The sequence below is a fragment of the Carettochelys insculpta genome, chromosome 6 (assembly GCF_033958435.1).
Source record: "Carettochelys insculpta isolate YL-2023 chromosome 6, ASM3395843v1, whole genome shotgun sequence".
In the NCBI taxonomy this organism is placed as follows: Eukaryota; Metazoa; Chordata; order Testudines; family Carettochelyidae; genus Carettochelys; species Carettochelys insculpta.
The window spans coordinates 62410362-62436001 of record NC_134142.1 but is presented as its reverse complement, the minus strand read 5'-3'; the positions used below and the strand labels follow the sequence as shown (position 1 = coordinate 62436001).

Here is a 25640-nt window from a genome sequence, read left to right as displayed (position 1 = left end):
CTGAGGACACAGAAGGAGGAGTGATTTACCTTTGATGCAAAAGAGACAAAGAGGACTCCATCCACATCCTCAAGATCAGGCTTAACGTCTGGAAGAATACTCCCTGCTCCCAAGGAGGCATTCTTGCTTGTCACTATATTCTTTCCTGTGCTTTTAGGGGGTCGTCCAGCCTTGGAGATCTTCAGTTTCCGTGGCCTTCCTCTTCTACTTGGGCCCAATGACATAGGATTTTGATTAGTGCCAGTACACTTCTGGGACATGGGATTCCTTAGTATAGCTGCTCTCTTCCTGCCAGCAAAATCTTTAGCTGAATAAAGGGTACCTGTAGAGCTCCCAAGCTTAAAACTAGATGATTTAGATACAGTCCATGGTGCCTCTTTGATGGAACAGTATTTCTGTGGCATTCTGTTTCCCAAGAACTGTTTTTTCACAGCTACTTCCTCAATTTCCATTACTGTGTCAAAGAAAGAGTCATTATGATGTTCAAAACAAACAGGCAAGGATTCCAATATTGCACTCATTGGGGATTTATCTTTCTTACAAGAGGACAGCATGGTCTGTGGCAGCTCAGAGATCTTTACTGTGCTCTTTGTAACTGCACAGGGCTCTAGATAGACTACAGGCATCTTCCCGCTATCTAATTTCAACATTTTGGCTTTGGCAACACCTGAAGGATTGGCCAGCATTCGTTTGGTGGACTTGATTCCTACACCTCTTCTGTTCACTTCACCGTGTTTTCTCAGTTGTTTCTCTAGTATGGGATCATCGTCACTATTGGAATACTCATCTGTTTCCTCTTCTGTGGTTTCCTGCTTCACAGTTATCCCTTCAGTACACACACTTGATCCATAATCATAGTCATCTACTGGCTCCTCTTTAATGACTACATTGAATTGTTCATTTGGATCCAACGGGGATGCCACTCGGGAACTGCTTTCATAGCTGCTAGTAATGGGACTAGAGAAAGAAAACAAGAACTTAACCACACAGCTGAAAGATACAAAATTCTAGAACTATTCTATCAAACTGTATAGTCCTTCCTTAAAACAGATTCCCATAAAAAAAGGGAAGAAGAAGTCTTTCAAAGATGGGGTTTACTTTCGAAAGAACAGCGTCCACCCTGGTTTTCTTCTTTTGAAAGAAGCTCTTTCGAAATAAGAATATGCAAATGATGTGTCAACTATTCAAATGTGCCTCATTTGCATTTCAATTTCTTCATTTGCATACCTCTTTCAAAAGAGGAATGCGAGTGTAGACACACCCAAGAACAAAAAGGTTTCCATTAGAAAACTCAAACATACAAATTTGCCCCCTTACCACCTTTTTGTGATGATAGAATCCTTTGCTCAATAATTTGAGATTATGCAATACCAGGTGTTGGTTCTAACCATGAGAAATTTTTTCTGTATCCCAACAACGCCTCATTCTACGTGAGCCTCATGATTTTCAAGCTTCCCATACTAATGCAGGAAATAACACAAAACTAAAGTTTAAATGGGACTGTAAAACCATTCTAAAGGAAAACCGATAGTTCTTTAAGATATTTAGCAGTAATTGCAGCCCATAAAAATTATGAATTACCTAAACTAAATTAGATACAGCTGTCTTTTTAGGTAGACAGAGAAAGGAATTAAGTGGAAGGATAGATATCTAAGAGATATTTGTGGACAAATAAAATCAGAAAATCTAAGGTAAATGGTATTCAAAATAATATAAGAAACCAGAAAAAGGGATTTAAGGGGCTAGATGGAGAGAAACAAAAAACATTTTCTGAACAATGCAAAAAAGAAATAGAAAAGGCAGAGGGCAGTAAAGACAGGCAGTAAAAAGAAGGTATATCTAAAGCACAAGATGAAATAAACTGCATTTTTAAGTTTATTAGATGAGAAGTTGATTGGCAGTATGGTTATGTACAGTACAACACCTCTATATTACAGTAAGGTCTCAGAGTACGTGAACCCAGAGTATGTGACCCCGCTCTTATGTGGCTGACTCCCGGATTCCTACAGTAAACCCTGGAAATGCACGATTTCCACTTGTGCTTAACTCGCTCTCCCCCGCCACTGAGCCCTGGCTCAACCCCCCTTCCTCCCTGCCCAGCTCCACTCACCACCCTTGCATAGCTCCTGTTCACCCCTCACCCCCGCCTCTGTCTGTAGCTCACCATCCCTCAGGCGCAACTGTGGCTCAACTTCCCCAGCCAGCTCACCCCCCATGTGCAGCTCCGGCTCACGCTCCATCCCTGCACCCGGCCCTGGCTCATTACCCCTCACACCTGGCTCCGGCTCAACCCACCCCCCTGCGCTCTAGTTCAAACTTCCTGCAGCCCAGCTCACCACCCAAGCAGGGCTCCGGTTCACCACCCCCATCCACAGCTCCGGCTCAACTCCACCCTTCGCCCCACTACAGCCCTAACCCACCCCAGGCTTAGGCACCCTCTGCCTGCCTCCCACAGCCCCAACCCACCACCAAGCTTAACAGAGTGATGTTGTTGCAAAAAAAGTAAACATGATTCTGAGCTGCATTAACGGGTATGTTGTGAACAAGACACAAGAAGTCATTCTTCTGCTCTGCTCTGCGCTGGTTAGGCCTCACTAGAGTATTGTGTCCAGTTCTGGGCACTGCAGTTCGGGGCAGCAGCCTGACTCTCGTCACTCCTGACAGAAGCGGGGAGGCTGTCACCCGACACAAGCAGGGAAACCACTCCTATCAGGAACCGCAAGAGTCAGGCTGCCACTCCTGACAGGAGTCAGACTCTCTGCTGACACCACTTACACGAGTGGGGAAACTGAACAGCACTGGTCAGTTTTCCTGCTCCTGTGAGTGGCAGGGAGCTGACACCTGTCTCCCAGCTGCCTTGAATCACCAGCCAGGAAACAGACCAGGCACTGGTCAGTTTCCCAACTACCCTGAGTGGTGGGCAGTCCAGAGCCAGGCGCCAGTCTCCACCACTCAGAGTCGCATTAACCCAAGATTTGCACAACTTGAGTGCACCTATCTCGGGGTTCTGCTGTATCTGCATCAGACAGAGAAGACATACCAACAATTAAGCAACTGCGGAAGAACTACAACGTCAAGATGGCTATAGAAAATATCACAACTGCATGGAATAAAATTACTCAACGAATAGTGAATGATATTTGGAAAAAGCTATTTGCCAAAATAAGTTCATGATTTCCATAGCTTTGAGGATGAAGTAAAAGAAATTCAAATTCTATTGTGCAACTGCCAACTCAAGCAGGATTCAATGAAGTAGACCCAGATGATGTTCAAGACCTGTTATTGTCATATGGTGAAGAACTGACTAATGAAGAATTTACATTTCTGCATCCAGCTGAATTATCAGAAAAGGGGAAGAAATAAGAATTAAATGAACCACAAAAAACACTGGACACTAAAACACTCTAAAAATTCTTCAGTGCATTGGACGCAGCTTTGCAAATTCTCAATGACAACGACCCAAAACTTAGAATTGAGTTCAGCATGCAAGCGACAAATTCGTGAAGCCATTCGATGCTATCAGGAGTTAGATGACAGGAAAAAGAGGCTTACAGTTTAAACTTCAATTTTATCATTTTTTCAACCCTTATCCTCACCACCTCCTCCTAAACCCTCATCACCATCAGCTGATCATCAACCCTCAACCTCAAAAGCTGAAGATAAAACCCCAGTTAAGGAGGGTGAAGTCCCTATGGAGCTCTTTGCAATGATCACACGGATGATCCCATGGAACTCGCATCAACACCATTCTCTTTACCACTATCAAAGAACTGAGCAGAGATAATAAATGCCATATATGTCATCCTAGAATACTCAAGGAGCTGATAGAGGAGGTATCTGAGCCTTCATCTATCATCTTTGGAAAATCATGGGAGACAGGAGAGATTCCAGAAGACTCGAAAAGGGCAAATATAGTGCCCATCTATAAAAATGGGAATAACAATAACCCAGGAAACTACAGGCCAGTCAGCTTAACTTCTGTGCCAGGAAAGATAATGGAGCAGGTAATTAAAGAAATCATCTACAAGCACTTGGAAGGTGGTAAGGTGATAGGGAACAGCCTGCATGGATTTGTACAGAACAAATCATGTCAAACCAATCTGATAGCTTTCTTTGATAGGATAACAAGCCTTGTAGACAGGGGAGAAGCGGTAGATGTGGTACAACTAGACTTTAGTAAAGCATTTCATACGGTCTCTCATGATATTCTTATAAAAAAAATGAGGCAAATACAATTTAGATGAGGCTACTATAAGGTGGGTGCATAACTGGCTGGATAACCGTACTCAGAGAGTAGTTCTTAATGGCTCTCACTCCTGATGGAAGAGTATAACAAGTGGGGTTCCGCAGGGAATGTTTTAGGACTGGTTCTGTTCAATATCTTCTTCAATGATTTAGATATTGGCATAGAAAGTACGCTTTTTATGTTCGCAGATGATACCAAGCTGGGAGGGGTTGTAATTGCTTTGGAGGACAGGGTCATAAGTCAAAATGATCTGGATAAATTTGAGAAATGGTCCGAGGTAAACAGGATGAAGTTTAATAAGGACAAATGCAAAGTGCTCCACTTGGGAAGGAACAGTCAGTTTCACACATACAGAATGGGGAGAGACTGTCTAGGAATGACTACACCAAAAAGGGATTTAGGGGTTATAGTGGACCACAAGCTAAATATGAGTCAACAGTGTGATGCTGTTACAAAAAAAGCAAACATGATTCTGGGATGCATTAACAGGTGTGTTGTGAACAAGATACCAGAAGTCATTCTTCCGCTCTACTCTGTGCTGGTTAGACCTCAGCTGGAGTATTGTGTCCAGTTCTGGGCACCGCAGTTCAAGAAAGATGTGGAGAAATTAGAGAGGGTCCAGAAAAGAGTGACAAGGATGATTAAAGGTCTGGAAAATGTGACCTATGAAGAAAGGCTGAAAGAATTGGGCTTGTTTAGTTTGTAAAAGAGAAGACACGATGACATGATATCAGTTTTCGGGTATCTAAAAGGGTGTCATAAGGAGGAGGGAGGAAACTTGTTCTTTCTGGCCTCTGAGGCTAGAACAAGAGGCAATGGACTTAAACTGCAGCAAGGAAGGTTTAGGTTGGACATTAGGAAAAAGTCCCTAAATGTCAGGGTGGTCAAATACTGGAATAAATTGCCAAGGGAGGTTGTGGAATCTCCATCCCTGGAGATATTTAAAAACAGGTTCGATAGATGTCTATCACGGATGGTTTAGACAGTACTTGGTCCTGCCATGAGGGCGGGGGCTGGACTCGATGGCCTCTTGAGGTCCCTTCCAGTCCTAGTATTCTAAGATTCTATGACAAGAAAGCAACAAAGTAGCACTGTTCTTTATTTTTAGGATTGTATAGTATTGTAACATATGTGGGAAACATACTGGGTGATTTTTTTTCAGAAGCCTGGCATCAATCAAAAACAACAAGTCCTGTGGCACCTTATAGACTAACAGAAATTTTGGAGCATAAGGTTTTGTGGGGAAAGACCTGCTTACTCATCTTTGCCCAAGAAAGCTTATGCTCCAAAACTGTTGTTATAGTCTATCAAGTGCCAAAGGACTTATTTTTGTTTTGGAAGATACACACTAACACAGCTACTTCTCTGATACTTGGAATCAATCAGAATTTTTGACATTTAAGTTTATGGAAATTTAATTTTCGATTCATGAATTTTCACCTTACAAACAGTTTTCATGGAGAGAATTACATTCGTAAATCAAGGGAGCGGTGTATTAAGCAGATTTAATTAGATCAGTTCAACTTTCTCATCTAGACAAAGCTTGAGAAAAGTTTTATTTTTTTAAAAAAAGTGGAATTAACAACTAGTTCACAATGTCGCAAAATACCTCCTTCCTTACAATGTATTTCTTTGGTAGAGAAACCAATACCCTGATAGATTTAACAAGATACTCCTCTAGCCAATAGAGGAAATTATGGAGGTGTCCTTCCTGGTGCCATAGACTGAATTACATTTCACACTTAAATGCAAATATTCAACCCATGTTATGTACTAAGATACATAAATAGACCCTATTTTTCTGAACTATACAATCACTCAATTTTTTTATAGGTACAAGGAAATCCATTAATTAGTTTATGAGTTAACGTTACACCTTTTAAGAAATCCAACATCTTGGTATATTATATATATTTATTATTCACACATACATGTGAAGTCCCAATCAGCCATAACATATGCCATTTCTACACAGCCAATGATAAACTATGAAGAATGAGAGATAGTAATGGATAGTGTTTCCCCTTAACTGCCAGTCATGAAAATGATGAGCAGATCTGATGGGAAAAAGGAATGCAAAATTTTTGATGTATACAGGATGTAAAAAAAGCCAAGTGGAATTATTTCTGGAATAAGTCATGGACTATCTCTAGTTCTACTTTTTCTTTCAGTAAGTGAGAGTGTGAATGAAGACTCTCATTCCTGTGAAGGTGAATACTAAAATCTAAAAGAAAATACTTGACAACATTCTGAGCTTAGTCCTAGGACTACCGTTACAAATGTATTGTGTAAATATGTGCTGCAATTTCTATAGTTTCGAATAAAAAATTGCTAGCACAGAAGGAAGAAAGAAGAGGAAAACAAAGCATATTCTACTGGAGCATCTCCTTTTGTACGAATTTTTGGTATGTTTTTGGTCTTAGGTGACAACTGTTATGAAGGAAAAAAAGAAAAGTGTTTACATTTTCTTTTCAGATATAAAGTGCCCTAAATCGGGAAATTTATATTATACATTGTTGAAGGAGTATTGGTGTCTACCTGCAGAGCTGAAAATAATCCTGCCTTCTAAATAACAAAATACCTGGAAGAACTGCATGTTGTTCATGCGTATACTGGTCTTTTTAATTCCTGATGAAAGAGCTGGGTTGAAGAAGCAAATCATACAATTTGGACAAATTCTCTGAGAGTATCTTCATGGCACTTTCTAACTAATTTTGTCAAGTTTAAAAGAGCAAGAATGACAGAACCATGAGAAAGATCATGTTGGCTTTAGGAAACTTACATTTCTTAGATTTTATTTAATGGTCTGTGGCCATTCAGACCAACACAAAGAAGTTTTACCTTAAACTATGCAGGAAATTCCTACAGCTCCTAAAAAGAGAGAACTAACTCTTTTCCATTTTGGCTACAGATACTTTTAACAAAAAATTAGAATCCTCTTATTCTAAAGAACTAGTTCGGCTACAGGTCTCTTGACCTAGAAGTTCTCCTGAGGAGAGGTCTGCCTTCTGCTTAAAAATACATAAGAAATTTACAAGAAACTCAGATTTGTCCTGACTCAAAACTGGAAAAAGCTGCAGAACAAAAGGCAGTAACAATCCTGGGGACCTACATGATTCCAACATTCTTATGAGGTATTACTGCTGTAGTTTTCAGGTGGCCTTGTGGGGTTAAAAAGTTACCCCTCTACAGTTATTCACTGCTGCCCAGATCGATGACCACCTCAAAGGGACTGAGGAACATCTTTACTTTCTTCAAAAGTAAAGGCTGAAATTATAGTTATAAAAGACAGCGTATACTAGGTGCTGCTGCAATAGCTTTACAGCTATGCCACACATGGGATATTTTTTTTCCTTGATAGTGACTTTCCACTTTAGACTTACAATGACCTTGATTGTTCAGTGGCAAATTGATGATGAGAACTACTGGCTACTCTCTGTAGTACTGACTGGCAGAGAACTGTCAAAAGCCCAGTCAGGTGCCAGTCTAGACTGGCATATATTCCAAGGAATGTGGACGGAAAGAAAGTCAGGCTTACCACGTCCTGTAGATGCTAGCTGTGTCACAATATGCTGTCACAGGCAGACTGACAGTATACCACTGCTGGTGTAGACCACTGCAGCATTACTTCAGGAAGCCAGTGTAAGGTGTGGTAAAATGCTGGACTTGATTAGGCTGCACTAATACATGTGCACATAATGGAAACTGTTAGGAACACAGACGTCCACTTGGCACAGATCATCTGGAAGCATGGGCTAAACAGCTCTGCTACATACTTGAGAGAGACCAGTGAAAGCTGTCAGAAGATAGTACGCTAGGTAAGACCAAATGCAGTCACATGCTTTATGAGAGTTGGAAAACTAATAGATTCAGCAAACAGGTGCCTCAAGCTGTCCTAAAAGGAAGATCAGTAGCTTCCAAAATCTGATCTATCTGAAGTTCCTGGCAGTTTATTAAATTAAAATTTTCATCCTCTAAATCTCTTTGTTGTGGGGAACTGCAACTTCCTAACTTCTCTCCCAAACAAAATCATAGCAAACGAGTCAAGAGTGCAGTACTGCAGCATTCCAGCCAAATGAAGATGAAATCTCCAAACGAATGGATACCCACATATGAAAGAGACCTTCTGTCAACCCAAAATGGTCTGCTCATAATGTACAGTCAATAAAGCATTACTGCAAGTCAGAGTTAACAGTAACTCAAGGTTGTTGAATTAGAATAACTTGCAGTAAATAAGGCCTGGAGTCATGTACGGACAATGAGGATAAAACATATTGTATGTCTACTCATTAAACAAATACCATCTATCTTCTGCACTGAATGAGCACCATCCTCTAAAAAATACTGTGTTCACATACCTAAAGATTGTACCATAAGGTATATGTACAAGACAGCCAAATAAAGTTACCACAGGCAACCTTAAATCTCACATTTTCTAATCAGAGTGCTTGATCTGCTCCGATTGAAATGCTGTTGAAATGCTCTGCTACATCAGTTCAACCAAATCTTGGATGTAAATCCATCTTCCCTCTCACCCTCCGTAACCCAAAACCACATTGTTTGACATTTTACTAAAAGGCCAGCCCAACCCAGGCAAAAAACAAAATGCACCCCTACCTTTCAGATATCTCTTGTTTTAACACGGGCATATCATTAAGAGGCAGGTCTGCATCTAGGAAACCTAGAAAGTCACGTTCTGCATTGAAGGATTCTTTCTCCAAATCAATGTCTGATGGATTCTGACCATTAAATGAAGACTTTAGATCTCTCTGCTGTGAATCTAACCCATCAGTTTCAGTAGACCGGCCACGATTGCTGGGAGAGCTGGAAACGCTTCCTCCTTCATGCTCTGAACTACTATTTTGCTTCAGATCACGCTGAGGTCTACTGTTCAGTCCATCGTCTCTGAATCCTTTTGCAAAAGGGTTGTAGTCTATCTTTAGCTGGGTGATCTGGATGTTCTGGTAGGCTGTTACTGCAAAGAACTCTGTCTGTGGGAAGGTGAAGGTATGGACATCAGGACCATTCAGCTGAATAACTTCTGTGGCTTTGTCTGCAGGTACCAAGTGAAGCCGTGGCAGATAGCGGTGCATAGAGTGCAATATGATATGACCCTCTTGGTCCAGAGTATTATTGGTTAGTTTGAGTTTGTAGAAGGATACTGGCTGGTGCATCCAGTACTGACCAGTGGAGGGTGATTCTGGATGAATAAACACCCGTCCCAAAACATGGGGTTCTGCCTTCCCACTAGGCTCCCACCACCGACCGTTCCATTTATAGCGGTGATTGTCCACAGGAGAGATGTCCATGACTAGGATGTATTTCAGATTGGAATCTAGGCCTGTAATCCAGTACCGACAGTACGGGAACATACGCCTCCCCTGTTTGGTCAGAATCATCTCTGTACTGCGATGGTAGAACTCATTCCACATACTGTTGTTGTCCAGGGTGACAGTGATGCTCCCTGATGTGCAATCAGCTGGAAGGCAAGTCTTTACTTTGGATTTTACTGGCGTTGACACATTACTGGTGAGAGCACAGGCATCCCGGTTTGCTACTAGAATTCCTTGATCAGCTTTACCATTACCCTGCTGCTGTTTCAGGATGACAAAAAAAGCAGGTGCTGCACCAGACATTGTCCCGCTGTCTGGGTTACCCAACACAATTTGTTGTTTCTCCATGATGATGATGGACAGTGCTGGAAATTCTCTTAAATTAACTGCAAATTTGAAATGGTTCTGATAGCCTTTCCCCTATGTTCACCATCCTGGAAACAAAACAGGCAAACCCAGTTAACAGTAATCAAATGCAATATACCAAAAATACTCCTCCCTTTATGTGAAGGAGCTGGATAATAACAGAAACATTTTTACAATATATTTACATACACAAACTGTATTAAAAGGACATGAAAGTCAAGTACCTAAAGTTAAGACAATATCAGCGTTAATGCCACCTAGGTAACTAATTTGCTCTTTTAGAACTATACAATTATTACCTGATCACATACTGTTTTTCCTACAAGACCCAGAGCCTCACGCAACGCACAGAATGGACTGTACTCCTGGAATGAACCAGGATTATAAAGTGAAGGAGACTTTTCTATAGGATCCTGGCCTCAATTTGTTGCAGAAGTTGGAACGTGTAGTGAATGAGGCACGTAATTGCAGGAAGAAAACTACTTTCTTGATAAAGTTAGTAGAATGTTATCTGGGAGAAGAGGATTCTACTCCAGTTACTACCAGTGAGTTTTATGTAATGCGGGACAAGTAATTTAAACTAGACTTTTTAAAGATGGTCACTAACTGGGCATCTAGAAAAGGAGAAGCATAGACTGAGCCACTGTTTTGTCTGGATTTGCAGAAGAACTGAGCACCCACCACTGCAATTGAAGCCAATAGGAGCAGTGTTTTGATATAGTGCTAAATATTCTTAAATGTCAGGCTCTAATCGTCTCAAATCGACCACCCAAAAGTAGCATACACTTTTGATCTTACTCAATGTGTGTCTCAGTTCCCCACCTGCAAAGTGAGAATACCAATTCCTCACAAAAGAGTGTTCTGAAAACAAATTCTTTAATGTTTGTGAGACAATCATACATTACAGCAATAAACACTATAGAACAGCCAATGAGAAAATAAAAAAAAAATTATCTTCACAGCCAGGCTGGAAAAATGTACAGTCAATAAAGCATTACTGCGAGTCTTAGTTAACAGTAGCTCAAGGTTGTTGAACTAGAATAGCTTGCAGTAAATAAGGCATGGAGTCATATAAGACAATGAGAATAAAACACAAATATTGTATATCTACTCATTAAACAACCACCATCTATCTTGTGCACTGGAGGAGCACCACCCTATAAAAAAATACTGTGTTCACATACCTAAAGATTGTACCATAATTCACATGTACAAGGCAGTCAAATAAAGTTACCACAGGCAACCTTAAACTTCACATTTTCTAATCTGAGTGCTTGATCTTGCAACATTAATGATCTTTTAACAGTTGTGTGTAATTTCCTAGGCTTAAAAAAAAAATACTGTGGGAAATCATACTGACTCCCACAGATAAATTTCATCCAAAAATGGACAAGTTACAAGGAACTAAAAACAGGGCCTTATGGTGGAAAGTGTCATAATGATAAAGCAATGTTATCAGTTCTGCCTATAACAGTATCACTAATATTATGACACAGTTATGTAAACAATGAAAATATGCAACCACTCTACTGCTATGTGTATGTGTGTACACACAGAGAGAGAGAGAGAGAGAGAGAGAGAGAGAGAGAGAATGAACATGAGGGACTCTACCTCCATGTGGTTTTACCATTCTACTCTGCCACTAAGCAAATTTCTCATGACTTTGAAAAACATGTAAAAAAAAAAAAAAAAAAGGGAAAATCCACAAGCAAGCTTGTCAGATTGTATGGGCAACTCCCTAACATCTTCCTTTTGAGAATACCAATGGAGACTTCTAAAGTTTGAAGGAAAATATCAGAACTTCATCTTGGTATGGTGTAATTTCTTTCAGCTTGTCTGCTTCTGATATTCATCTAAAGAACACATGTGCAACTTGCATAGTCTGCACTAAATATCACAATCTTTTTTTCATTCTTATATTGAATATGTAAGAACTGTATTATGATAAAATGCTAATATAAAAACACAAAATTAATACATTATGTTCATGCATACTGAAGAAACTAAGACAAAGAGATGGAGCTGAGATCACTAGCACTTGGATCACTTGGGGAAAAGTGAGGTCTCTATCAGGTATTTGCCTCAAATAAAACAGTTTATATTAATCTAAGACTTAGGAGCACTTTATTTAACTGTTAACTGTTGTTTATTATCTGATTTCAATGTAGGCAAAGGTCAGAAAAGTGATTAAGTAAAAGGAAATCTTTCCATAAACCAGATCTACTGTTTCTGTTAGTGGAACTTTAAACATCAGACAGACTCAACATGTCCTGCCTGATTCTTCAACAAATCCCTTCTCCATGAAATCATACAGGATCCAGCACAGAGCAGTTCTCCAGCGAAGGTAGGGATCCAGTCTCCTCAAGAAAAACCAGTTGCTGATCACACTCCAAAGTAGGAACATGAAACTGTATAAATTCCACTGTTTTTGAAGACTGATGAACCAGTACAAGTGGAATACATGGAACATAATGGGAAACTCCTCATGAGATGGAATAGCTGTACCCGTATTTCCAACTCTTGCCATTCAAATTCAGAAAAATATTCAAAACTAGTCTCAGCTTCTGATTTAGCAAGCAATCACCTCCTGCCTTTCCCACACTTATTTAGTTAATTATATAGACAAATCAAAACGGCTGCTCTACTGGACTATGGTTTCTCTTTCTTCCATGCAATCCACTAACAAAGCAGGAGATTTAATTAACAGCGTACATCCCAAACTGCAAGGACTGCACTTTCCATGGATAATCAGCCTGCCCATGCTGATCATGTGAAGCACAGTCAGAAAGAAACAAAAATCAACTCCAAATATGCTCATATCGCCTTCTGTAAAAGCTGTTTTATTTTCCCGTATGTACCATTCTGTATTTAACCAAATTACATTACATTTACATTTGAAGATACATTTTCTTTCTGAGAATGTCTTCAGGTACTTAAGTTCTTGAGGTCTTATGTTTGGTTTTTGGAAGTACTTGTGGGTGAACAATGGATTGTGTAGGGTTTTTCATGCAATTTTACAAAGGCTTTTTGGAACTTGAATAATACAAAAACAAGTTGATTTTCAAGATTTGAACAGATATGTAGTGAAAATTTACTGAAGATGCAATAAGACTTGTGAAGGGGAAATGGGGCTGTTATATGAAAAATAACTAAGGAAGTGTAAAAGACACATTTGAAAATTGGGTCAAATAAATAATTAACTAAGCTACCCATCCACCCCCTCAAAAGTGTGCTAAAGTCCAGAATTTCTGTTGTGTTCAATCCATACCACTATTTTAGCACACTACTTAACATGCATATTCTCAGAACACATTCTTAATACTCTGAATTTATCTGCATACCCAATCCCTAATCTCTCCTAATGTCAACAAAAGCAAAATGATGGTGGGAGAGGAGCAACGCGCTCGATGTCACAAGGCCAGTAACTGTAGAACTGTGAATATTCATCTCCATCCAACTGCCAATGAGAGCCAGCGAGATGGGCCCAATGACAGCAGGAGACGTGCGCAGAGCGCTGCTGTTGAAGTTAGCAGAAACATTTGTGCCTGGCCGCCGCAGAGTAGCTGTGTGGGGCGACGCCGCGCGGCAGCTCAGCACGCTCTCCGAAACCCCAGCTGGCAGAGCTGGCGCAGCAGGTGACTTCTCGGCCAGGAATCGGTTAAGCAGACGCTCCCTAGGCGGAGATCGGACGCCAGGCGGCCTCGGGGTGGCGAGGCTACGCTCCGCTGCGAGCGGTCGCTCATCAGCCTCTACCAGGACTTGCAGCAACCAGGACGGGCATTTTCGGGACCCTGTAAACTCCGCCTCACTCGATCGCAGCGCACAAGCCGGCCCCGGCAGATACGCCGCGCCAAGCAATCCCGTGATCGGCCAGGCGTTCACCACAGGATGGGAGGCGCACGGCGCTACGCTACCGTAGAGGCTGTAGCATCGGGCAGGCGGGCCCAGGGCCGATGTTAGCGCGCAAGGCCTGGCCCGACCCTCGTCACTCGAAGGCGCTTCACGCCTTCCACCCCCTCCTCCCGCCTCCAATGAGAAACCAGTGCGAGGAGCCGCGCCACGTGCTTCGCCACGGCACAGGCCCGGGCCGGCGCCTGGCGCTGTCACCGCGGTCTCAGGGAGCTGCCCGCGCAGGGGCCCTGCCGCCTCGCGGCCGCGCTTCGTGTTAATTTTCGCGGCTGGCGCGGCCAGCAGGAGGCGCAGGAGAAGGATGCGGATCCTGCGCGAGCCGCCACTACAGCGCGTCCCGGCAGTGCTGGTTCTGGCACTACCTCCCACCCCCGCTCCCCGCAGTTACCGTGGGCCGACTGGGAGAAGGGGGTTCCCCCTCCCTTCTCTTCAGCGGGACCGTGTGTCCACCAGCTGGGGGGAACGTGCGTGCGCACCCCCATGACGTCAGACGCTGCAATGCGCGCAAGCGCACCAGTAGGTGGCACTCCCCCTCCCTCCCGCCTGGCCGCCCATCTGTCACGTGCGAGAGTCGGGGCCCCCCCACCCACACTGCACTAGGGCCCAGCCCGCCCACGGGCGAAGAGTGGGGAAGATTCTCGAAGAAAAGCCGCCTGGGGGTCCCCGCGCGCTCTGCGCCGCTTTGGGGAACTGCTGCCATCGAAGCCCGGCGAGCTCCGGTCCTCACCACAGCGGCACTAGCACCGCCCCGCCTGCCCGCCCCCCGCTGCAGGAGTCACCGCGCTGGCTCGAGGCCCTCGGAGCTGGCTGCTCGCTCGGCCCCAGGTCTGCCTCTGGCCCCGGGAACCCTCCGACACGTTCAGCCTCTGCAGACCGGCTCTGCCAGGTTTACACAACGGCTGGTCCCTCCCTTTACACAGAGACTAAATCTGCTCCAGGGCAGTCAAACTCCCATCGAGCCCTCCCACAATATAATTCTAGAGACCTTTTCTCTTACAAAACAAATTTAAAAAAGGTGAATGTGCAGCAAAGCATGGCCTTTGTTGCATACCCAGAAGCATCATTTTCTAACAAAGATCCTGTAAAACATTTTAAACTAAAAATCATAAGGAGTAAACAACTAATTGATGGCTGATGTTACTTCTCATAATTTCTACTTTTGTATTTTATTTGTATTTGCAGGTCACAAAATAATCCCATTACACAGTGTCAAAGTTAGGCATTAAAATTCCATTCACAATTTCTTACCATCTACAAATCTCCTAGACCCTCATGAAGGGTGAAGATACGTGGGCATCTAGAAGAAACCAATATAAATTTCTGACCACTACCAATATGCCACACAGTATCAGGTATTAAGCCAGCAAAGGACAAGTAATGGTGAAAACCCAATTAATGTCTGGGAAAAAAAATCTTAGCATTAAAAGTCAGACTTAAAAAAATACATTTTGACTTAATTTTATCTGAAAACCTGCAAAATTTTAACAACCCTAAAATGGAATGTCTACCTGGCTTTCAATCTCAAAATCATTGTGCTCCTAGCTTGGGAGAAACAGGGTTATTTATTACGAAATGCAAACAAACAAACAAACGACCCCAATGGTTCAATGTCAAGCTACCAAAGTGGGAGCAACCTAGAAATCAGAGATGGCTAGATAACCAGTCATAGCAAGTAATGTTATCAAAGCATCTATGTCAGTTTTGTTAGCATAATTTTTTTTCCTGCTCAAATCCAATTTTTAATACTGAGAGTTGGCAGGCCTAATGTAAAATTAGGGGAAGGCCAGCCCTCCCATGACTGTTTCTAGGCAACAGTAGCTTATTCATATGCATTTGAGATGATCTGTCATAGTTTGGATTCCAGGAACATCATAGAATAAAGAAATTGCACAACCATTTTCTCAGGTTCAACAGACACACATATACCAGATTAAATACACTGATATCCCATCATTCTCTCCAGAGCAGACAAAATAGTAGTTCCCTTTTTTTCTGCTTAGATCAAAAAGCCAGAAAGAGTCCAAGGGAGGCCAGGGGCTTGCATCCCTGGTGCAGGCTCCCCATACCAACTACTCAGCTTGCAGTGCCAGCACAGGAGCCTGAGCTGGCTGCCTGTCCAGGGCCTGAACCAGCATCTGGTATGGGGTCCCCACCTGGGGCTGGAGCTGGCTCCCTGGCGGAGGCTTCTGCCAGTTCTGCAGCTGAAGCAGTAACAGCACTGTGCAGTTAGGGCCAGTGGTATCAGGCCAGCAGGGGCCTACTGCAGGTAAGGGGGCCTCTAGGGCTGGCGGGGGGTTGGGGCAGGTACTCTCGTCGTCCACCAAATTCCCTTGTTCAGGACAGGTCAGGTCCCAAGGATGCCGGAAAAGGAAGGTGCCTTGTGGGCATCACACAGAAACTTGATGGACTGCTGGTAACCCAGGGGTCACGGTTTGCCCACCACTCCTTAAATTAAACATCACCTTGATTTAAATAATAGATTGTGATCAGTTTTTTTCCATGTGTACTTCAGTTATCTGCTAAAGAAAGATGCCTTCTCATTTGTTAATATAACCATTCAAACACGTTTATTTACAACTAAATAGAGCCTTTACGCTAAATTTGGTACATCTTTTTGCTACCTAGAAGGGTACACTATAACTACATAAATTTATTTAAGCAGATAAGTTAATATTTTCATATTCTTAACTGTGCATTATTACATTAAAATGGTGAATAGTATATTGCTTATTTGCTACATAATATAAGTTGGTGCTCATAGTTGGTGCCAAGTGTCATTAAAATGGTAATTCATCATCATCAATAACCATGGGCTCAGTGCCCGTTGGTGTCTGATGCCTCTCTCACTATTTCTTTCCATCCTTCCTTGTCCAGTGCGGGGTGGCTTAGTTTCTGTAGACTAACTGGAATTTAAACAAACGCACATTTACATGACCTATCATGTCAGATTTAAGCATGACCTCAAAAGTTAAAAGGCTCTCCCCGCCCCCAATTCTTTCTTTATATATGAAAACAAACAGTCTAACTCAAAGAGAAGAGCACGGACCAGAGTCTCAGTTGGCAATCCACACTGCAGTACAGTAGTCCCCTGAGTTACGTGAGGGTTGCACTCCTGCGCACCCTCACACAACTCAAATGTCACAGCAAGCTGGGGGGAGCCTGGGTCCCAGCTCCCCTGGGCTTGTAGGAGCCAGGAAACTGACCAGTGCTCCAGTGCTGGTCAGTTTCCTGGCTCCCATAGAGGTGGGGACCAGGGAGCCAGGCTGTCACCTTGTTCCCAGCTCCCCACCACTCTGGGAGCCAGGTGCAGCTGCCCGCCCCATTGGGCAAAGATGTAGAGAAGCTGCAGCGGCCCTGCTGAGGGAAGCTGGGCAGGCAGACAGCTGCAGCAGGGAAGCTGGGGAGAAGCTGCAGTGGCGTCGCTGTCTGTCCCTCCTACTTTCTACAGTTGGAGGAGCTGGGAGTTGGAGTGGGGAGCTGGCAGAGCAGCTGTGCTCCCAGCTCCCAGGAACCCCATGATTTTGACTTGCGCTTAACTCGCATTAACGCAACTTAAGTGCAAGTTGAAAGTGCGCATATTGGGGATTTACTGTACTGGCTGAAGAACTAAAACACAAGCAGGAACATGGTATAAGGACATTTTATGAGGAGGGTGAGAGGGTATTACTGAAAGGAGCATGGTGGCACTGAAGCAAGAAGGGAGACCTTGAACTAATGAACTAAGAAGATTCAACTCTGCACTGATTGCCACTGCTGCAGCATCACAATAACACACTCAAATCACTTGAATCTCAATCAGTTGAAGTTTTACATCTTCAAATTATTAGGTAACTTCAGTCAATTACTGCATACTTGATAATCAAATGAAGCACTCCCATGAGAATTCTAAGTGCATTTGAGGTATATTACAATATATCGATCTCTGTAATGCAAAAAATAAATAAGTGTTTTTATCACATAAGCTGTTAAAAAGAAAACAAAACAAACCCAAAATTACATTTTATTAGCCAATCTTCTGCCACTTTGGAGAACTTGTTATTACAACAAATAAAAAATTGTAGGTTACGTTTGTCAGTTCTAGAACTTCTGGAATCCCAGATATATTAACAACACACCAGCCAAGGTCAGACCAACAGTCCATCTAAACCCTATCTTTCAACTGTGACCAATGCCAAGTTATTCAAAGGGAATGAGCTAAATAGACAATCACTAAGGCCGTGTCTACACTACAGCCCCCTTTCAAAAGGGCGGCTTTCGAAACAGAACGTCGAAAGCCGTTCTTTCGAAAGGGGGCGTCCACACAGAAAAACGGAGACCGAAGGTGCGATCCACTCTTCCGAAAGTCCTGGACTGCAATTTCGAAAATGAGCGTCCACACTATGCAGGGCGCTCTTTCGAAAGTACAGGAGCAGGAAGCCCCACGGGCAGGGTCACATGGCGGATGAGCCCTTCCAGGACCACAGCCCGCCATCCCCTAAAGGCCCCCCCTCATCCCATACGTCAGCATGCACACGTCGAGGGCCAGCCACCTGTCCCCAGGCTCGCACACCGAGGAGATCAGAGGAGGCACCCCGGGCCCACATGGAACCCAAGCAGCCGCCATCCCCATCAAGGCCGTGGCCAGTGCACCAGCTGTGGTTCTGGCTGCCGTGCAGCAGTGGCTACGGGCAGCCAGCCTACTAGCCACCCTCCTGGAAGTCATCCAGAGGGCACGACGTCCCCAGCCAGTCCCCTGGGGCATCCACCGCCTGTGGAGCTTCCCCATAAGCAGCGACTGGTGGGACTGGCTGGTGCTGGAGGACTGGGGCAATAACTGGTGGCTACAAAACTTCCGGATGACCAAGGGGACATTCCTAGAGCTGTGCCACTGGCTCGCCCCAGCTCTCCAGCACCAGGACACTCGCATGAGGCCAGCGCTCCTGCTCCAGAAAAGGGTGGCCATCACCCTCTGGAACCTGGCCACTCCGGACAGTCACCGATCCGTCAGCCATCAGATTGGGGTGGGCAGGGCCACTGTTGGGGCTGTCCTCAATGAGGTAAGCCATGCGCATGCGGGGGCCAGGGGATGGGCGGCACTCCAGCATGGGGCACCACCGAGGACCACAGGGTAGCCCCCAATGGGGACGGGACAGGGACGCCCTGCAGGGGACAGGGATGGTCAGGCACACTACACCCCACCCCTTGCTCATGAGTGCATCCTTCTCCCGCTCCCTGCAGGTCGTCTGGGCCATCAACAGGGTCCTCCTGCGGCAACTGGTGTGTGTCAGGGACCTGGACAATGCCATCTGGGGCTTCGAGAAGTTGGGCTTCCCAAACTGCTTCGGGACCCTGGACAGCATGCACTTCGCCATCTGGGCCCCAGAGCACAGCAGTGGGGCTTTCAGAAACCATAAGGGCTACCACTCCATGGTCCTGCAGGCACTCGTAGATGCCAGCAGTTGGTTCCAGGACATCTGTGTGGACTGGTCCAGCCGTGCCCATGATGCCAGGGTGTTCTGGAACTCAAGGCTGGGCTGCCGCATGGCCGAGGGGACCTTCATCCCCCAGTGGGAGCTCCCCACTGGAGACACCACAATGCCACCCTCCATTGTGGCAGACGTGGCCTAACCCTGCAGGCCTGGCTCATGAGGCCATACACGGGACACACACAGCCCAGCCAGGACGTTTTTAATGAGCGGCTGAACCAGGCCCGCAATACGGTGGAGCGGGCATTTGGACGCTTGAAAGAGCACTTCAGATGCCTCCTCACGAGGCTGGAGGTGGGTCTCCCAGTGTTACGGCAGTAGTTGGGGCCTGCTGTGCCCTGCACAACCTTGTGGAGGCAAAGCACAAGCCATTCATGCACAGGTGGGCCATTGAGGCAGGGTGTGGATATAAGTGGCCCCCTGCTGCCCCATGCCGCCAGGCTCAGCAGGACAGGGTGCAGATATCAGAGGCCCTGCGCCAGGCCTTTGAGTGGGAACTGCAGTAACCATCCCACCCCCACGTACACACATCCCACTACCCCCATGCACAGGGGACCCAGATGGAACCACGAAATAAACACTTTACTTAACCAATACTACTACTTTGCTGCCTATGTACAGGGAGGGGTATCAAAAAAAGAGGGGCTGGGGAGAACTATATACAAGGGCATTGCGGCCCCAGGTGGTCATCCTCCAGGCCCTGGGAGGGCCAAGGGTAAGGGTGGAAGGCCCTATTCATTTATGGGAGTTGAGGGACGGGATCCCCATTGCCCACGTCCACCCCTTCCCCCCCAGGTCCAGATGGTCCATCATGGCTGGGCTGGGGCGGGTGGCACAGGGAGGTAGGGGCACTGCTGAGGAGGGGCCCCTGCGGGCTCCCTGGGGTTGGCATGGGAGGTGTGGGGGGAATGGCCTCACCTTGGCAAGCCCTGGCCATCAACATATGGGCCAGCTGCATCAGGGCAGACGGGGGCAGGTGGGTTGGGACAAGGGCAGAGAGCTCGGGCTTGTGGAGAGGGGTTTGCTGCAGGGAGTGGGGTGGGAAGGAGACCGGGGGGCAGGAGATGGCAGGGGTGGGGAGGCTGACCAGGGGACTGGGAAGGTGGTGGAGGTCAGGGGTGGTGAGGCTGACTGGGGAACTAGGGAGGTGGGGGGGGCAGTTGGGTGACAGAGGGTTGAGGGATGGTGGGGTAGGGGCAGGTGCGGGAGTGGCTTGCGATGGGGCAGCAGCTGGGTCTAGGTGGCCCACCACAGCCTGGGTCAGGGTGTCCATGTTCACCACAACCTGGCCCCAGGCCTGCCATTCCATGGCAAGCCACTCCTGCAGCACGCCAGTAAGGTCCCGCAAAGCTGCGGTATGGGCAGTGTCCCGCGCCTCCTTGTCACCGCCCTGGTGGCACCAGCGGATGGCCCCAAAGCTCCAAAATATCTCAGTCTATAAGGTGCCACAGGACTTCCTGTCATTTTTGAAGGTACAGACTAACTTGGCTACCCCTCTGATATTTGAAAGCAGGGTTTCCTTTTGAATGAATCCCATCTACATGGCTATTTTGTCTTTCAAAATCAGCTCTTCCAGAATTGAGATCCTGCATGAGTATGCAAATGAGTGAGATATTTAAATCCATACCTCATTTGGATTTCCAATAGGCCACATTTGCATGCCCCTTCTGAAGAGGAGACGCAGTGTGGCCACAGCCATAGAGTTATAAATATAAGAAGTTTTACCTCTTTTGAAATAAGTATTTTTAAATGTGTGGACAGGGAATAGAGCCTATTTTGAAATAAGCCATAGTGTGTGCAATGGCTGTTTTGAAATAGTCTATGTTGTCTGGATGCTGTATTTTGAAAGAGCGCTCAGGTATTTCAAAATGCATTTTGTTTGTAGCAGCCTTCTAGAATAGTTGTCTTTTATAGATCTCTTGGGCTGTATCTATGCTAGCACTGGTCTTTTGAAAGAGGCATGCAAACGAGGAACAGATTTATATATCTGGTACCTCATTTGCATATTCTTTCAAAAGAAAAAAGCAGTGTAGATGCTGCCCTTTTGAAAGTAAACCCTATTTTCAAAAGCACCCTTCTTCCAAAAAAAATTGGGAAAAAGGGTGCTTTTGGAAATAGGGTTTACTTTCAAAAGGGCAGCATCTACACTGCTTTTTTTTCTTTCAAATGAATGTGTAAATGAGGTGCCATATATGTAAATCTGCACCACATTTGGATTTTTAATTTCCCTCATTTGCATGCCTCTTTCAAAAGAGCAATGTTAGTGTAGACACAGCCTTCTGGAATAGCTAATTTCAAAATACGACTGCTGTGTAGATATAGCCTTATTGATTTGAAAGCAGAGGGAAAACATATAACACTCATGGAGACTCAACTACTTCTTAAAAAGATACAGTCCTTCCATTGTAGGGGTGAGAGAAAGTTTATAGCCAAGTAAAATATGACAGTGGCAATTTAAAGTTCCCGCTTTAGAACAATTAATCTCGTAACTTTCACCAGTCCTAAATTCACTTGTAAAATTACCCTTTTTTTCTGCCCCCGAAAAATTACTGTAACTACACAGCATGAGTGAAGGACTTGGGTTTTGTCCTGCAAAATCCACTGACCCTTTTCTCTAATTTAAATGGGCTTTCTGTACAGTTGATTACACAACTGTAACTTCTATATGTATCCATCAACCAAGGATTGAACAGAGACTGGGAGTGGTTGGCCCATTACAAAAGCAGTTTTCCTGCTCCTGATGTTTAAACCTCCATATTAACATCTGACAATGGGCCACATCCTCCCAACTAAACTGACTTGTTTTCTCCTCTCTTGATGTTCACAACTCCACATTAACTGCCGATAATGGGCCATATCCACCCTGACTAAATAGAACTTGTCAGCTCTAGCCCTCCCCTTTACTGAGACCCCCCCACTCATGCATCTGACAAAGCGTGTCTTCACCCACGAAAGTGTATGTTCCAAAATATCTGTTAGTCTATAAGGTACCACAGGACTTCTTTTTGTTCATGAATATGCAGCACCTCATTAGCATAATGGTGGACACGGAGAGCTGCTTCTCCCTGCCCTCCCCCAGCCTCCCCATTGTCAGCCTGACAGCATCACTGAGGAAAGGCAGGGAGATGGGGCTCTTAGCCTGCCTAGCTGCCGAGCAGCTTCAAGTTGTGCTTAACTCGCATTAAAATGAGTTACGATGAACTAGAAGCCATCTATTTTGGGGGGTTTACTGTATTTTTACAAGCATCATGTTCAGGAGTTCTAAGCATGGGGCACTGACCCAGAGAGGCATATAAGAAACTAAAGAAAACAAACCAGGAGAGAAAAAGAGACAACAAAATAAGTGGTGAGGAAATGGAGAAGAAAGGAGACAACTGATTTCAAACCAAATATTCTCCCTCCAGGTTGTTAAAAGTCCAGAAATTCCATTAAGCAAGCTAAAGAAACACCATGGACAGGCCCTATGGCCATCTTTAGGTTGGACAGAGAGTCACAATGACTTTTTAAGGGGTAAGAAAAATGGGAAGGATTTTTTTGACTATTTTCATTTCTGTCACATACTTACTATACATATCCTTAGGCAAACTACTTGATTTTGTGCCTATTTTCCCATATTAAAATTGAGATAATAGGGTGTAATGCATGCAAAGCATATTGAGATCACTGGATAGAAAGCATTGTAGAAGGGAAACGTACTTATACTATAAAGGCATAACAAGGTGAGGCAGGATTCCACCAATTAAAAAAAACAGCAAAATTTTATAACTGACAAGATGGCCTACCTTCTGTTGTATTCTTAAATTAGGAAAAAAAATTACTCATCTACTTCTCTAGTCCTCCTGTTTCCCAGATTGGCCTTTCTTGTGATGACTAAATGCTTTTCTAGAAAACACATTTAATTTAGATCAAGTTCATGTATCTACCCCTGATTTTCTGCAGTCTTTTTTCTTTTCTGTTCCTTTCCAGATTATTCTCTCCTATTACCCTCATTTTTTTCTTATCCCAAACCTTCATCCCTTTTCCACCCCTTCCTAAACGCACAGAAATAAGGAAAATGGAAAGGACTGAAGTTTTTTTAAAAATCCCCAGAAATACAATCATTTGGGATTCATCATCAGACTGTAGCAGACTCTCCCACTCCAATTTATCAGAAAGCAAAAGAGCATCCCCATTATCACAATCAGATTCTTGCTAACAAAGTCACACAGAGCAAAAGGGAGAAAAAATCTTCATCCCCAAATCTGAATACCAGTTTCATAAAGAACATATAAAGAGACATAATTTAACACATAGTCCCACTCATTTTCTCTATGAACCCTACTAAGGCAGAACGTGCCAATACCTCATAGACAAAGATTTCCAATCACTGATCATTTTCCCAAATAAAAATCCACTTTGTTGGGTTCTATCCCCTGGCATAAGCCCACTGCTCCACCAAGTATGGATCCTCACTGTCAACTACAGAACCTAGATGGCCTTACATTCTCCCTCTCTACCCCAGGCTAATAGGAAAGTCTCATGTAATACCTAAGGGAGACAAGACTTAGGTAATATTTAACTAGGGCTGTACGTCTAAGGGTGCAATTTCACAATCTGAAATTAGATTTTTTTCCCCCAATATTTATCAACATGTTCTTCACTTTATGCTGTCATAACCCATCAAAATAAAGGAGCAAAGAATATACTAGAATGTGTGGTGTACTGAGCTTCAAAGCACTGCCGAGAATATGCACAGTAAAACACAATCCACGCAACAAGAGAGTTGCTGCTGCTCAACAGTGGGTGACAGAAGGCCTTTCATCAACACAGATGAAATGAGCAAGAATCATCATCTTAACGAAGACTCGAGTTACATACAGGATACCACGTACATGCAAAACGTAGAAGAGCGGATCTGTGGTCCTGTTATGCCTGAGCCTATAGATGGTCTTGCTTCCTGTCACTTGTGTGTGGTTTCAGTTTGCACTGTTGGGGCATGGCAGAGCGGTGATCTGCAGGAAGGACAGATCTCGGAGAGGGGCGTTCGCTGGTGACCATGAATCCCGTGCACATTAACGCTGTGCTGCGGTTTCATTTGTCAAGGCTCCAGCGGCACAGGAGGCGCACGGTGGTCTGTGACCGCGACAAGCCAAACGGACTGGGTTGAAGCCCGAAGCTCCCAAGAATCTCGCCCCTCTTCGCCAACTCCGGCCCCGCGAAAGCAGGAGCCTCAGCGCTTCGCGCTCCCTTAGCCACCTGGCCCATGCAAAGCCAGGCGTTCTGCGCTTCTCAGGAGGCCGCAAACCCCGGGTAACGGTGCCATCGGGGACACCGACATCTATAAGATGGCTCAGCCCCGTCAGCCGCCATGCGCGCTTGCGATCCCTGCAGGCGCGATAGCTCCTAGCACAATCAGCGGAGAATCGCAGCCGCCTCCCGGGGCGGGGCTGGGGCGGGCCCAGGGCTCGGATGGAGCCACCGGCGGCAACGCCACTCTCCGTCCCTCGCTCTCTCCCGCCGCCCCCCCGCCCGGCCCAGCAGCGGTGCCGAGTCACGTGACTGTTCAACCGCCCCTCCCGGCGCCTGCTGTTCGCGTGCTCGTGGGCAACCGTTTCTTAGAGGCTGAGGAGGGGCCCGACCTGCGCGGGAATCGCGGGTCTTTCAGCCCGCGCGCTCCCACCTCCCAGGGAGAGGCCCGCCTCGCTCTCGCCTCAAAAGCGCCCAGGGACCGGGAGGCCGAGCCGCCGCTGGCAGGCGCAGAGGACAGTGAGCCCCTGTGATTGGGCCGCGCCGCTCACGTGACGCCCCTACCTCACGCCGCCTCCTCGAATAAAACTTCAAAATGGGGGCGAAAGCGGCGGGCGGGTCTCGTCGCGCGCGCCGAGCTCCTGCCTGCTTCCCGCCGCTGGCCCACGCGGTGCAGGGTGCACAGCCACACTGCAACCCGCGAGCCCGCTCGTACCTCCCGAGGCCTTCGCGTGCCACGAGTAGCTTCTTCTCTCATTGGCTGTAGGGCCTGTCACGTGCTCCCCCCAGGCCCCCTCGGCCAGTGGGCCCGCCCCCACACCGTGGGAGCTGAGCCTGCTGGGGCGAGGCAGCAGCCTGGAAGCAAGCGGCGTTTGGCGCGCGCACACGCTGCGAAGCGAGAGAGGCCACAGCGGACAGGCAAAGCAAGCGTGCCTCGCGACTGTCGCACCACCGCCCTCCTCATTGGCCCTGTCACCCGTTCACGTAGTTTCCGTTCCTTCTCTTGACCACGCCCTTCCTGCCCCTCCCCTGCGCGAGGGAAACACGCCGTTCTCGCGTGGGCCAAACAGAACTCGTTCCTCATTGGCTGGCTGT

The 25640-nt window shown here is 45.5% G+C and overlaps 1 protein-coding gene across 8 annotated transcripts in view; it reads right to left on the bottom strand.

The window, feature by feature from the left end:
* Nucleotides 1-25269, bottom strand: part of MGA (MAX dimerization protein MGA) — an 88424-nt gene extending 63155 nt beyond the window's left edge. For 7 of the 8 annotated variants that reach the window (XM_074997040.1, XM_074997043.1, XM_074997044.1 and 4 more), the window contains exons 1-3: nt 14243-14327; nt 8864-10013; nt 30-957 (exon numbers count right to left, since the gene is read on the bottom strand). In XM_074997040.1, coding sequence (XP_074853141.1) covers nt 30-957; nt 8864-9927 — 1992 coding nt within the window. In that variant the 5' untranslated portion in view covers nt 9928-10013; nt 14243-14327. Of the gene's footprint in view, nt 1-29; nt 958-8863; nt 10014-14242; nt 14328-25109 lie in introns of those variants that run through there. The other variant, XM_074997041.1, reaches the window with a different exon arrangement.
* Nucleotides 25270-25640: the final 371 nt, after the last annotated feature.